General features: G+C 34.7%; 1 protein-coding gene across 2 annotated transcripts in view; it reads right to left on the reverse strand.

The window, feature by feature from the left end:
- Window positions 1-16,498, reverse strand: part of Sym (symplekin scaffold protein) — a 649,809-nt gene that overhangs the window by 268,044 nt on the left and 365,267 nt on the right. For both annotated transcript variants that reach the window (XM_090398863.1, XM_090398864.1), the window contains one exon: window positions 4,283-4,311. In XM_090398863.1, coding sequence (XP_090254989.1) covers window positions 4,283-4,311 — 29 coding nt within the window. The remainder of the gene's footprint in view (window positions 1-4,282; window positions 4,312-16,498) is intronic.

A 16,498-nucleotide genomic window follows, 5' to 3' on the forward strand; every position in this document is an offset into this window, starting at 1 on the left:
TAGCAAACAGGAGAAAGAGGAATGATATGATTGCAACTTACAAACTTCTGAAAGGATCATATGGGATTTCAATTGATGGAGGGTGGGGAAAGGACAAGAGGGCATCCTTGGAAGCTGAGAATGAATGCCCATAATAGGGGGGGGGGGGGGGGTGAGAGCTAGATTTTTCAAGAATAAGTATGGCAGCTGGCACATGTAGTATGCGGCCTCCCTCGATGAGTCCCTGACTGCCTGGAGATCTCTAATAATAATAATAAAATATGGCAGAAACATAAGGGGATCTTACAGGACAGATATGAGTGAGATTTTACTGTTCCTTTCAGGTGGGAGGAGAACTCAAGAGTCATTTAGAGAAACTAAAAAAGGCCATGGTTAGGAAGCATGTGAGTTCCAGGCTTTTCTTGTAGTATGGTGAATGGTAGCAATGCTTATAAGTTGGCTATACATAACTGTAGTATTTAAGGAAAATAACAATGTAGACTAATATCAACCACAATCAATTTTTTTTTTTCAATATTTTGGCAAGGTGAAATTGCCATCATCAGGAAACACAAAATATATGTGATGCAGGCACTACACTTAAGTAATGAGGCTAAATGGCAATCCAAATTACGCATCCTGGTGGACTAAAATGGGAGTCCTTGTCTGTTGGGTTCGAGTACAGAGCTTGAAAGCATTTTAATTTTGGAACAGTTTCTTAAGGCAGAAGCAGATTCAAGGAATAGTCTTTCATATTTATATTTCTTTCAGTGGAGTAGAGTGACCTCTGGCAGGTGTTCAAAGCATGGTCAGCAAGTGCTAAGTAGCTATAGTGGTAGAAATATATATAGTCCTTATGTTTGGTGATTCTAATGTTGGCTGTTCTGCCTGTTTGTCACAGTAGAATACTTTACAACAGTAAGGAACCTGATAAGAACTGGCAAATCTAGGGAGTGCTGCTTTGTCTGTAATGGTTGTAAGGTTGTGTTTCAACCTTCCACAGCACCTAGCTCTGCCAGGTGTTTACTAGATCCCTTGCAGTAAGAAAGTATTCTACTATGGCCAAATAGGCAAGACAGCCAACATCAGAATCACTGAACATAAGGACTATACCCATTTCCACCACTAACTGCTGCTCATGACTGGCTGACCATGCTTTAGACACCCACCACAGGATACACTGGAAGGAGGTCACAACTAGTTCAGTTTTCTTAGAAAACAAAACTAGTTGTATACTCAAATAATAATTAGCATTTTTTTTCTATTTTGGTATCTCTCAGCTTCTACTCATTAAATTTATTTAATTATGTCACATAATCAAGTAAATCCATTGCATCAAATACATATATATATACACACACACACATATATATATGAATGTTGACTGAATAAATAACGCTGGGACAGGAGACTTAAATTCAAGGAATAAAAGCAGTGTAATACCATGTAGAAAATTCACGAAACTGAAAATCAAATGGAATAAACTGCTTCAATTTTGTATGGATAATGAATTTAGAATAAATACTGTTTTCTTTAGAACAGTAAAACCAGTGTTTAACTGTTCTAAACTGTAATAGTTAAATATTTAACTGTAATAGCTAAATATTAGCTATTACAGTTCTAAATAGTACTACAGTTGTGGGTTTGGCACCAATGAGTGGTAAAACAATGGCAGCAAAGACCATGTTGTCAGGTGATTTGAATTTGCAAGATTTTGTGTAGTGCAGTGTGTAAGAGATGTATTCATTGCAAAAATGAAAGGATATATGGAAGGAAATGGAAACTGAAGAGAGAGTGTGTATTAAATGTTTCAAACACAAGTACCTATTAGATGATGAGAACAGAGCAAATGTCAGTAGAGTGGATAGTATTGACAGTATGTAAAATGCCTGAATTAATGTCGAAAGTGTGACCTTGGAAATAGAGGAGAATGAAATGGATATAAATAAAGAAATGGCATGCTTGAATGTTATCCTTCACAGGACAAACTGAAAAATTGCAGAAGCATCAAGAAATTAGCAAGGGTGAGAAGAGCAAAAAGCAGGTGGTCCAAAGTAATAATAAAGAGCGAGTGAACAAACAAGAAAAACAAGTTAAGGAGAAAATTATGTACGAACTCAGTGAAAGTGCAACTAAATCATATTTTCCTGGTGCAAAATTCATGATATTAGTCAAGCCATCCAGGTGCAAAAAGATAAGATGAAAGAACTAATTGTCTTGTTGGTACAAATGATTTGAGAGGCAAAAAGTATTCTGTGGGGGAAAGGATGTAAAGGAGTTGTTAAAAGGAAGCAAAACTGAAGAGCGAGAAGGTGAAGACTAAGTCTTCTGCCACACTATCATTAAAGCAAATTGAGGAAAAGGGCATTGGTAGCCAATGAATACATAGGCTATGCAAAAGGAATGATGTAAGATTTTGGATCTGTGGTCTGTGTTTGATGAAAAGAAGGATTTGTATAATTCTGATTCACAGAGCATGATGAAGTGCAAATTCAGGAAAATTTAAGCAATTAGGGTGGATGCAGATATGTGCATGCGTGCATGCGTGTGTGTTTGTAGGCAACCATGAGGTGAGTGAGTGTGAAAATTACCAAGTGTGGAATCTAGTCTATCAAGCAAGGATGCTAAAAGAGTGTTTAGGTGAACTGGCTATTCCTTTGACCAGGCTGTTTTAATATTAGTCTCAGAACAGGGACGATTCTGCAGGAATAGAAAGAAGAATGCATGGTAATTCTATTGCACAAGGGTGGTGTAAAGACAGATGTATCCAACTACGGAACAATTAATATCTCAGGAGTGGTGGTGAAGATTTTGGAAAAATTGGTTAGGAGATTTTGGAAAAATATTGAATAGGGTAGTCAATTCAGGAAGTAAAGGTAGGTGGGTCCTAAAGGAATACTGCAGTTTCTATATATTAATGCCAGAAGTATCAGGAACAAGAGGGAGAAGCTTTTGGCCTTAGTTAGTACAACCTAACATTAATATCATTAAGCTGCAGAAGAAGGAAATGCATGTGGAGGAGTATATAAAGAGAAAGGTGACCAGCAAACTCATGAACAGTACAGGACTCAGGTAAGAAAGGTGACCAACATGGCAAGGAAGGCAAAATCAGATTATGAAAAGAATCTAGCTGAGTAGGCCAAAGGAAATCCCAAAGAGGTCTTTCATTATGTGGCAAGTAAGAGGAACAATGACTATGGAAGATTAACCTTAATGAGTGATGATGGTAACAAGGAGACAGTTAAAATAGTTGAGTTACTGAGTGACTACTTTGCAAAGGTATATCATCCTAGTGAGGTTAATGCTTTAAACAGACATTGATGGGAAGAGAGGTGGATGAATTGGAGGTTCTTAGGATATTGCAGAATCTCAATGCAAATTCAGCTGTGGGATTAGATGGGATATCAGCTAGGATTTTGCACGAATGTGCAAGCGAACAGGCAATGCCTCTGACCAGGCTCTTTAACTTAAGTCTCAGCTCTGGTAGAGTTCCAAGGGAGTGGAAAGAGGACAAAATAATTCCCTTGCATAAGGGAAGTTCTGAGACTGCAGTACAAATTACAGACCAATCAGTATCTCAGGCATGGTGGTAAAAGTAATGGAAAAATTGGTCAAAAAAAGATTTCAAGAATGGATGGATAAAAATATGATACTGTATGAAGGGCAGCATGATTTTGTGAAGGGTCGGTCATGACTTAGTAATTTACTAAAGTTTTATATTAGAATAACAGCTGAGTTGGATAAAGGAAATAGATACATGATGATTCTGCTGGATTTTGAAAGGCATTTGACAGAATACCACATGAAACTTTGTTATGCAAATTAGAACAATTAGGGATGAATTGTTCTAATTTGCATCTGCCCTCTTATTCACTGGCTATGTGAATAAGAGGGCAGCTGCTGGACAAATATCAAAACATGGTCTATGGAAGGACAAAATCAAGGCAAAAACATTTGGTGAATGGTGTGGCGCAAGGCACACCAATAGGAAAAAAAAAGAGAAATACGAATACAGGTAATAAACCTACTCAAAGGAATTTTATTTTTTAAAAAAATGTGTATTTTGTTTGCCTTTAAAAGTATTAATTATTCCCAAATAACTCGCTAATTAGGGATAATAAATGATTAACCATTTTGTACAGCCCTCATCAACTTTGGAGGGAGGGAAGTTTTCTTCAATATTGAAACTGAATCATCTCACATAAGACAACATGTGATCCTGAGCACTACAAAAACAAAATTTTAAGAATACACAATGCTGTTACCTTTTATAGAATACAGAAATAAAAAAAACAGAACATACCTGTGAGGCACCACCCAGCATGGCACATTCTACAAAAATATAGAAGGAACAAAAAAAAAAATTCTCAAATGGGATGCAAAAAGTTTGTCATAATCAAGATATATGTTAAATGTTTATATATATATATATATATATATACACACACACAAAACTAATAAGATAAGCATTTCATATATCACAGTCCCTCTATATTCATAGGTTTATAATGAACGATCTCAATAAATTACAATTAATGAATTCAAGTTTCTGTGCAATAATATAACTATGCTTTTGTGACTGGCAAGTACCATGTTTAACACAGTTTCATGTACATGAAAATTAAAATCAAATAGAAAAAGGTATTTACAGAGAGATTTCTGAATTAATAACTTTTATTATTCAAATTAAACTCGAACTAGATGTTGAAAATTATAACAAGATGCTACATGTATGGCTCACATTGTTGGAATGTGCTATAAAACTTCTCTCATAGCTTGATTCATTAATATGCATGTCTTTTACACCTGCTGCCCTTGGTTTATTACATTGAGTAGGACATTGCAGTTTTACATGCATCATTAAATCTACCTACATAACTGTCGTATTTTATGAATAGCAGTTTAGTGATATGACAATTTAATTAGTGTTTTTCTTTGGTGGTCTGAACATGCCAATTTTTTCAATGCATTCTTGATGTGTTCTTTTCGATGGATTTCTACAGCTCAATCTATCTGTCCACTGTAACAAATGCTGCAAGTAAAGATTTTGTACACTCATAGTCTTTTAAGAGTTGGGTGAGGTTCTTTCAGCAATCTTAGCATTATGGATATTTTCTGTAGTGGTTGAAATGTAACTTTTAATTATTTTAAATCTTTCACTATTTTATATGTAACATTTTTAATGTAAGGTAAAGATCACTTTCTTCAAGTTTCAAAACTTCTATTATGAACAGACTGAAGGCCCTAGCCATGGATGAATCCATTTCACTGAACATGGTAAACATGTACATGGAGACATTCAAACAAATAGCCATCAATATGCACCACACTAAACCAAAATTGTATAGGCTGGATTTTGCGTGGTACATATTAATCTTCATTTTATGATGTAGTGTTGTATTCTATATCGTTCATAAGGAGATTTTGAGGATGATGATAAATCCACAAAGCTGCAGGATAAGTCAGAATATTTTATTAGTTTAAAAAAAGATATAAATAAGATGAAGTAAAGTTTGCATAAAAGAGTATCTTATACTGCACACATTGATGAAAATATGAATGATGGTTAGTCTGGTGCCAGAGAACTCACCCCTAGTCACATCATCATCCTTCAAGAGTGTGTATGACGACCATGACTTATGTGAATCTGAGTAAGAACAAGTTCGTCTATACAATCCATATGTAGACTAGACTGCCACAATTTAATTTCAGGCTTGATATGATGAAACTTATTGTTGGTCTCTTTATTCCATGATGACTGCCATAGAAATAAAAAATTCTGTCTTATTATTTGACTGTAATCAACGTAAGGGATAAGCAGGTGACAGGTTGAGAAACAACCGAACCTAGCTACAGTATCTGTAGCCTTGTTTCCCTTAATTCCAATGTGGCTTAGGATCCAACAGAAGTGCACATCCAAATGTATCTTCCATAACAGAGAGGACATGTAATAAAGCCAGGGATGTTTCTGCAGCTCTCAACTTATTACCTGTAGAGAGCACTGTGAATCTGTACATATAATGCACCTTTGATGGCATTGCAATGTTATGTAGTTTAAGGTAGAGTACATAACATTGCAATGTTATGTACTCTATAGCAGGGGGGGGGGTGTCAAACTGGCAGCCCGCAACGCCTCAAGGAAAGATTTTAAAAAAAGGATGATTGCTTTTTATAATAAAACAGAAATACTGTATTTACTCAAATATAACTCGCCCTCACATATGACTCACACCCCTGAACCCTGATTTTACTTTATGAAAAAAGAAATTAAAAAGTTTTGCATGTACTGTACATCGCACACGAAAATAAAGTTTAACCACTTTCACGCGGAACAATAACTCGCTCCCCGTGGTAAACAACATGCCTTCCCCAACTGCAATTAGAGACCGGTATAAACACGGCACTAACTAATGAATCACATGTCCCCTTCCACATTAACCATGCTGTTTAGACTTAAGCAAACCATATGTTTCACTGGCAAACACAGTATCTAACTAAAATCTATTGTTTTTAGTTAGATGTGAGTGTGAGTGCCCACTAACTAAAACACAAAGCTGCAATAAAATTCGTAAACGTGTTAAAACTAAGACATATAGAGTGAATGTTGTTAAGACAGTTTCAGATATTATGGAATTTGGTTGAAGAGAATTAGCGTTTCAGCTCAAAAATGTCGGCTTGACTTTGTGTTTTGGTAACGCGATCTTTTGTTAATACTGCACCAATCATATCCACATCTTCATAGCTGTTCTATTCTATCTCTATTGGCCTACCTTTGCTGCCTATTTCACGTTCTGCTTTCACTTCTCAGACATTCGTGATGGGTGTTCATTATATATCTAAAATCTTGTAAATTACTTGTAATTTTTACTTGGAATAATGGGAAAGAAGATTATGCTATTTGGATAGATGACTTTGACAATGTACACAAGGAAACCGCTCTCGAAGCCAGAAGTAGCTATAACGAAGAAGGGATTCTTGGTATGTCATCCCCATTTTCAGTTTTTTTTCTGAAAACTTTAGTTTCTAAAAATCCCCACATATATCTCACACCATAATTTTTAAGCTTTAATTTTGGGGAAAAAGAAGTGTGAGTTATATTCGAGTAAATAAGGTATCGATTTATTTCGTTTTCATATGACATTTATAGTTACAATATGGATGCAACAATCTGCTATAATATAATTGCAATAATAAAAATTTATGTCGCAATTTCAATGTTAGATCCGATCCTAATCAGTCGTAAACTATATTTATGCTTTCATTGTTAATTTACAGCACACTGCTAGTTGCGTACTGAAAAGGTTGAATTCTATTGGCTACCAGCTGTTCACGTGACGCGCAGCATATGCACTCATGGGAATTCAGCTATGAGCTTATAATTGTCTGCTATAATCAATCAGTGATCTTTGAAATCAGTGCGCCGAACACGATTCAACAACAACCTAGCAGTGAGAGAATCCCTTTTGTTATTATTTTTTCTTTTTATTTGCAATAGTATTGTGCACTGCTCTACAGTCTTGTGTAGTTTTATTCAAACATTTTTATAAAAATTGTTAATAATATTAATATTATATTTATTTACCGAGGCAATGTCGCTTTCCAAGTCAACAAGAAAAAGAAAAATTGCTAATGAGAGGAGAAAATTTCAAGAATTTTCAAAATGGAGAATTAAATTACTTCTGCACAGAAACAAAGGACAAAATTGTGTGCATTATTTGTAACGAAACAATTAGTGTCGCCAAAGAATATAATATAAAAAGGCACTACGATAAAATTCACAAAGAACAATATTCACGCTTTGAGGGTAAGCTGAGAGAAGAAAAATTAAGAAGTATGAAGAATTCACTTCAAAGTCAACAACAAGTATTTTCAAAAATTATGAAAGATAATGAATCAGCAGTGAGAGCCAGTTATGAAATCAGCTATTTATTGGCGAAACATTCCAGACCTTTTAGTGACGGTTCCTTGGTTAAGGAATGTATGATAAAAACAGCCGAAAACGTATGTCCCAAAAATGTGCAAGTATTTTGCGATATATCTTTCTGTCCAAAAATACTGTGATCGAAAGAATAACCGAAATGGCAGATAATCTGCGTGACCAGTTGCAAGAAATATCCGCAAACGTACAGTGCTTTTCAATTGCACTTGATGAAAGTTTCGATATTTACAATGTGGCTCAAGTTGCTTTGTTTCTTCAGGCTTGCGACAAAAATATTAATATTACTGAAGAGTTCTTGGAAATGATTCCCATTCATGGAACTACTACAGGGGAAGACATTTTTGACACCGTGTGGGACATTTTTGAAAAATATCAACTTCCTCTGAACAGGCTCGTAGCAGTGACAACCGATGGTGCTCCAGAAATGATAGGCAAAAATAAAGGTTTTGTATCAAGACTTGCAGCAAAGTTAAAGGAAATGTATCCAGACATTCCAAAACATTCGAAAAATGCAATCTTTCCACTGCATTATTCATCAGCAGGTCCTGTGCTCCAAAATGTTGGAAATGAGCAGCGTACTTAAGCCTGTGACAAATACTGTGAACTTCATCTGATCCAGAGGCCTCAATCACCGCCAGTTTGCACAATTTCTAAAAGACTTGGAGAGTGAATTTGAAGGGCTACCTTATTACACAGAGATTTGTTGGTTATCTTGTCATAAGGTTCTAAAAAGCTTTTTTTTTTACTTTTAGAGGAGATCAAATTGTTCCTAGAAATGAAAAATCATGATGTTGCGTTTCTTAATGATCAGGCATGGGTACAAGATCTGGCATTCTTGTACCCATATTAACTGATCTTTCTCCAAACTTCAGGGGAAAGATCAGTTAATAACACACATGTATGATGCACTGGCAAGTTTTAGATGTAAGTTAGCTTTGTTTCAAGATCATTTAAAAGAGAATATTCTAAATTACTTTCCTATGTGTGAACAGTTGAACAATAAGAATCAAAGTTTTACCTTTTCTCCATATTGTCCCAAACTAGAAAAGATAAAAGAAGAATTTGATAGGCGATTTAAAGATTTCAAGGAGCAAGAAGACGTTTTTTCGCTTTTTACGGATCCTTTTTACTTTAATTTTGAAAAAGCTCCTATTTGTATTCAAACGGAACTTATTGATTTCCAAAATGATTGCATTCTAAAAGTGAAATACCAGGAAGTTGGTGAACCAAAAATATACAGTTATTTAGGTCAACAATATCCTGAAATAAAAAAGTTTGCAGCAAATATTCTATGTTATTTTGGAAGCACCTATTTATGTGAACAATTATTCTCAAGTATGAAAGGTAACAACACAGCCCACAGATCAAGATTCACCGACGTCAACCATAATGAAGGTCGTATGCTCACAATCTTTGAGTGCAAATTTTGACAGGCTGGTTAATAATAAACGTTGTCACGTGTCGGGAAAAAAATAAAATACTGAAATTAAATTATTATAATTATATTATGCAAGTATATATAGGCTCTCCCCCCCCACACACACACACCAAAGGAAAAAAATATATATATAGAAGTATTTTATTTCAACGCAAACACAAAAAATTTCAAACTAACAGGACGCTCTGTAAATTTTTGTGGTGGTTATTAATGAGAGTTTATACATTTTTTTTAGAATGTATAAATATATAAATATTTGATTTATTTAAATAAAATTTAATTTCATTTTAATTTGGATTAAATGCTATCTATTGTAAATGTTAATATAATAAAAATATTCTTTATATTATTTTTTTTTTAGTTGTCATAATCATTATACTATTATTTTATGTCTTGTTATGCTTAGAATAAATAAAATTTTTGTTATTAATTTTCCAATTTATTTATACTCATATTTTCACTTCCCTTCGATTCTAATTAGTGCAGATTTTTTTTAGTCGAAAATTATTTGCAGCCCACTTGAGATACAGTTTTATAGCAAATGGCCTGCAGTCCAATTTGAGTTTGACACTCCTGCTCTATAGCATACAGCTCAGCAGAAAGTTATAATATTCTAGTGGGATCCGAGCAGATATTATGCTGTCTGGGAAGACAGCAGAACATACTACTAGTGCCTCTAATTTTGAACCCTTGTAGACAGGCACATGAATCAGCTGCTTGAAAAAGCTGCTATTAGACAGACGATGGGGTAGAATGCCTGGGTAGCAGAAAGAAAAGTTGCATAGTGGTATATATGAATGCCATGTATCTAATTTCACATTGTATGTGCAATATTTCTATCATAATATCTAGACTCTGTTTAAATCTTCCATTACAAGTAAAGGGGAAAATAAGTGCAATATGATGTTCAAGATCATCTTGAGAGATATCTGCAGCAGGAGCTAAGTAATGCAGCACACATTTATAAGTGATCCAACTGAAAGTCAGATAGCAACTGCCTCTATGTTTGTGTAATTGGGATTCAGTGGATGCCCACAAGGATGGTGACCTTTCTGTGGGGGTGGTCTGCCCTGTCCTTTACTTATGAATGTTAATGCTAACGTAATAATAAAACATAATTAACTGACTATATACATAAATTACAACAACTTTAAATTTGAAAACTAAGAACTATACACTGCAATGGATACTAGCCCATGTAAATATTGAAGGCAATGAGAGAGCAGGCAAACTAGCCAAAGAAGCAAGATACTTACCACAAAAATTACATCCACTATCACTAACTGATGCTAACTCTGTCTCAAAAATAAGATTGGTAAAACAAACTATCAAGAAGATGCATGACATCAGTTAAAATGAAAATAGAGAAATAACCACAATCATCACCAAACTAGGGACAGAACATTTTAAAGGCATGAAAATTCATCTGAACAATACAATAAGCTATGAAATATGCATTCTGTCCAAGAGTAGAATTAACACCTGCCCATATCTATTCTGGTCTAGCAACTGCTGCTGATCTACAGAAAATTGACAATAATCCTATAGAAAAGCTCTACTCCATCAAAGTTCAACAGATTGCCAAAACAGTTCTACAGGCCCACGGTCATATCTAGAAGCTCTTCAACAGACTCAACAACAGCAACATTATGAAATTCAGAATTTAATATAAATACTAATATTTTGTAACGAATATCTCATCACATCATCAAACACACATTGAACTATCAAATCACATGAAGCAAGCCAGCAAGAAAGAAATGACTAAAGGTTAAAAAGTGCCTCGATTCTGCCGCTCTCTGGCAAGTCACATGGGTAAAATTACTATGATAAATTTCATTACTAACATTAAATTAAAATATTTGTATCTGGCAATTTCATAAGGAATCATATAGAAGAAAATTGATTATTAATTACATATATGAACCCTGGAATATTTGTATAATTATAACTACACACACACACACACACACCATACTAAAAACACTTTTTGTGTGCTTGAAAGATACGTACTGCAATTTGAAGGTAGGATTATTGGTAAGACTTCAGAGTCACCATTTCCTAGAATTTGGAAATTCTTAGACTGTCAATCCGATTGAGAGGAGTTGATTCTGAAGAGCTTCAAAACCTTCTTTGAAGAGCCTATCAAATTTGAAAGAACTTGTATGAAGGATCTCTGTGTTGTCTCAAAAGATCCTGTGGCTAATAGAAACTTCATGTTCTACAAGACCAGATTTCTCAGCCTGGATGAAATGGATATATTCCATATGTTCTGATCATCAGATATCTATAGCATGACCACTCTGGCAAAAATAGGAAACTATAGGAACACAGAATATAGTACACTTGCAGGTGAGCCAATGTGGAAGTTTGTCTTTTGTGAAAGGTAGGACCAAAGAAATCTTATTTACTGGTTTGAAGGTTGTCTGAAATTCATATTTTTTTTAGGACATTTGAGATGTGGTTCAAGAGGCCTTTTATGTAAGGAACGATTCTCTTGGTATCTGATGATGGGCTATTGATAGAAGAATAATTGTCCAAGATGCATTATAATTTGGATGGAACATTTCTGTTCAGACTCGTTTTTTATAGATTGTAAATCTTACTTAAGTCTGTCGTAGGAGGAACAGATGACATGAGCCCTGTGGGCAAGAATCCTGACTATGCTGATTTTTTGTGAAAGGTGGTACACAGAGTCCTGAAGAATGTCTCTTCTGGTGAACATACATTGAAAAGCTGAAAGTGTCATATACTTCCCTCTTTACTAGAGCCTTCTAGAAAAGAAGGAAGGAATCCATTATTTTGCTTTCTTAGAGTATATTTACTTCTGGGAAAAAGGTTGTTTTGTCTAAGAAACTGTCTAATTCTCCCTCTCTGTGTGAGCAAACACACACACACACACACAGTTATAATTATACAGATATTCCCAGGCTCGTGTACATGAACAATCGTTTTTCTTCTATATGATTCCTTATTGCATCTGCAATAAAATTGCAAGATGCAAATATCATAATTTAATGTTAGAAAAATTTAACTTAGCAATTTTATTATTAAAGCTGTTGTATACCATACACAGTATCTTGAAACCAGCTTTGCTCTTCTTTAGCCTTATGGCTGTGTTTGCTTACAGTTGTTAATGACCAAGTCTGCTGTTCCCACAGTCTTAATAATAGACGTGACTGGCCGGAGAGTAGCAGAACAAAGGCACTTTGTGACCTTTGCTCATTTCTTTATTCCTTCATATAACTACAGTATCTTGTTGTATGTTTCACTCTGATAATGTGCTGAGACATTTATCACAAAATATTAGTCATTCATATTAAATTCTGCACTTCTTGTGTATAAGATTGATAAAAAAAAAAAGGATATAAAGAAATAAAACTATGAAAATGGCAAGGAAAAATAAAAAAATCAGCTAGTCTCATGCACCACTTAATGTTATCCATTCACCATGTCCTCATATGTACATTCAGTTGGAACAGTACTACACAATGAAGCTGATATTACTACTAGCTTTCTGTCCACAATTTTCTTTCAAATCAATCGGATAATAGCATAACAGGTCAATATAATGAGATGCCAGTTAAACATATTGATGTAACTGGTTTTCCATTAAACCACCCAAAATACCATGTTAGCAATAAACAGTACAATGTTAAAAACAATTCTGCCATGTAAATTCGAGATAAAGGTTAAAATAAAAAAGAAGCTGATTAAAGACTGTTGATTGTATATATAAATACATGAAAGTTTAATAAGTAGCTATTCACCCTATTTTTGTTTAGGAGTGCCCCCCGCTTTTTTTTTTTATAATGTCATTGGCCTCAATTTTAGGGTATTACCTGAAGTTTTACATAGTCAGATATATGAAGAATATAAGACGGAAAATTTAGACATACCTTTGTAGGATGTTGCTGGCTGCTTTTCTTATTCAGTGGCATCCCGGCATGTGGTGATATACATTCATCACTGTTGAAGGAAGGGGGTTGGAAAACTAGGGATATTTTGCAAGGGATATGTTGAACTTTTTGAAAAACGTGGGTTTTTTATATATATTATTATGGGTGGGCAGAGAATATATTGGGAGGGGGGGGAAAAACGGAAGTTATTTTTTGGAGAAGGGGAAGGATATGATGGGATAAAATCAGGGGTGGGAGAAATGGGGTGTGAGCCATTTCGGCCGTGTGTCGCATTCAGAGCTTGTGGGGAAAGTGGAGGCTATATCATTTCAGTTTGGTGTTTCTGCCTTTGGTGTATCTGTGTTATTTCCTATTGGTCGGAGTCGTGACCTAATTTTTATGTTATGGAGCTTCCAACACTCGGAAATTATGTAGGGCTGGTGGAGTTTATTGAGTATTTGTCACATTTTATGGCTATCGTTTCTGATATTCCAAGCATTGTTTCATTATCTCGCAAATCTATTATTATGGCCTTGTCGATTTGCAGAGTATGTTTCTGTTCAAGGGCAGGGACTGCTATTTCTGTTTTCCCTGTACTTTGTATTCTGTTTTTCTTTTGGGTGTTGCGTTTTTTATTGTTTAAATATTCTGGAATAGGGATGTGACAGTCACAAAAGTGTTCTTGTAGTCTTGTCCATAAAGACCTGATAGTAAAACCCTGTGTAGGTGACATCACAGTCTTTTTGGCAAGGAAATTTGCAAACAACATTGTGCTGTTCTAATATTTCTTTGTGTGTGTGTGTGTGTGAGATTTTGTAGGTTTAAGAAGTGTTGCCAATTTTTGGTTTGTGGTGAACACCAGTTTGTAGTTGGTATGTTTGAAAACGTATTTATATGCTTTGTATGTGTTCTGGTAGTTTGAGGATTTTTTGTGTTGGGAAGTTTGTTTTTGGTTTTTAGATTGTTTTGACGGGTTTTTGCTGTTTTGTTGGAGTAATTTATTAGTTGTGTTAGGTAATTTCAATTCTGAAAAATCTGCGTTAACTTCTTACTTTCTGTGTTTAGATAATTATGTGTAGTTGAAAACTTGTAAGCACTGATAACAGATTACTATGTGCTAGGATGACCGATTTTTTTTTTAACAGAATAAGGAATGGTATGAGTTGTGGAGGTAGTTCCCAATATGTGTGGGTTTATGGAATATTTTTGTGGCTATTTGGTTGTTTGCTCTAACTAATGTCAGGTTTAGGAAAATTATTTATCCTGTTCTGTTTCTATGGTGAATTTCAGTCTGTTGCTGAAGTCATTAAGGGATGCTTGTAAGGTGGTGATGAATGCTCGTTTTTCCAATGCATAGAATATCGTCCACATATGTCGGCCATAAATGGTGATGCTGGGGGGGGGGGGGGGGGTGAGAAAGTGTGATAGGAATAACTCAGCTAATTGTCCTCTGATATTTTTGCCCATAGGGAGTCCGAAAATTTGGATATACATATTGAAAACTACCTCTACTTCAACTCACACCATCCTTATTCTATTAAAAAATCAGTCATCCTAGCACAGTTTACCAATGCTTACAAGTTTTCAACCACACGTAATTATTTAAACACAGAAATTAACAAGTTAACACAGATTTTTCAGAATTAAAATTACCCAAAACAACTAATAAATTCTTCCAACAAAACGGCAAAAACCTGTCAAAACAATCCAACAACCAAAACAAACTTCCCAACACAAAAAAAATCATCAAACTACCATACATCCAGAACACATACAAAGCATACAAATACATTTTCAAACACACCGACTATAAACTGGTGTTCACCACAAAACAAAAATTGGCAACACTTCTAAAACCTACAAAATCTCACACACACAAATAAATATTAGAACAGCACAATACTGTTTACAAATTTCCTTGCCAAAAAGACTGTGATGTCACCTACACAGGTTCTACTATCAGGTCTTTATGGGAAAGACTACAAGAACACTTCTTTGACTTTAACATCCCTTTTCCAGAAGATTTAGACAACAGAAAATGCAACACCCAAAAGAAAAACAGAATACAAAGTATACAGAAAACAGAAATAGCAGTCCCAGAACAGAAACATGCCCTACAAATCGACAAGGCAATAATAATAGATATGCAAGGTAATGAAACAATGCTTAGAATATCAGAAATGATAGCCATAAAATGTGACAAAAACTCAATAAACGTTCACTAGCCCTACATAATCTCCAAGTGTTGGAAGCTCCATAACATAAAAATTAGACCATGACTCTAACCAACAGGAAATAACACAGATACATCAAAGACAGAAATACCAAGCCGACATGACATAGCCTCCACTTTCACCACCAGCTCTGAAGACAACGCGGGTTGAAACGGCTCACACCCTGTTACCCCTGATCTTATTCCATCATATCCTTCCCCTTCTCCAAAAAATAACTTCCATTTTTGACCCCCTCCCAATGTATTCTCTGCCCACCCTAAATAATATAATATATATAAAAAACCTGGGTTTTTCAAAAAGTTCAACTTGCAAAATTCTCCCAGATTGGCTCTACCCCCACTTTTCCAATCCCCTTACTTCCTTTAACAGTGATGAATATATAACGCCACATGCCAGGATGCTGCCGAATAAGAAGAACAGCCAGAAACATCCTACAAAGGTATGTCTGAATTTTCCCTCTTATATTCTTCATATATCTAACTATGTAGAACTTCAGTAATACCCTAAAATTGAGGCCAATGACATTATAAAAAAAAATGGCACTTCTAAACAAAAATATTAATTATGTGGCTAAATAGCCACATAATTAATATTTACTCAGAGGAGTAACATGAGAATTTTCCCAGAAATAATACCTAAATATACGAAAATTTTAAGAAAAAAATTTCCTCAGAATTTTCATAAATGTGTTTCTGGATCTGAAAAGCACTTCTTTATCAATTTATATAAGGATATAGTTATTTAAACAGAATGAAAATATGTCTGAAGCAAAAATGGCAGTAAAAAGAGGAAGAATAATATTCATGTGGAGAAGATCAAAATGTGATACCTGAACAATTCAAAGAAAAGTCATGAAATTATAATTAAGTTATACTATCTTAATATCTGACACAATCCTGAAACATACAATTCGATAAAGTATACAACTAGATAATGATAATATCCCAGACAGAGAAAATAACATTTTATAGAGGACTTCAAAAGCATTGGCTGACACACTGAAAGCAGA

Source organism: Typopeltis vanoorti, chromosome 10, assembly GCF_054136105.1.
Source record: "Typopeltis vanoorti isolate ZY-2024b chromosome 10, IOZ_Tvanoo_1.0, whole genome shotgun sequence".
NCBI lineage: Eukaryota > Metazoa > Arthropoda > Arachnida > Uropygi > Thelyphonidae > Typopeltis > Typopeltis vanoorti.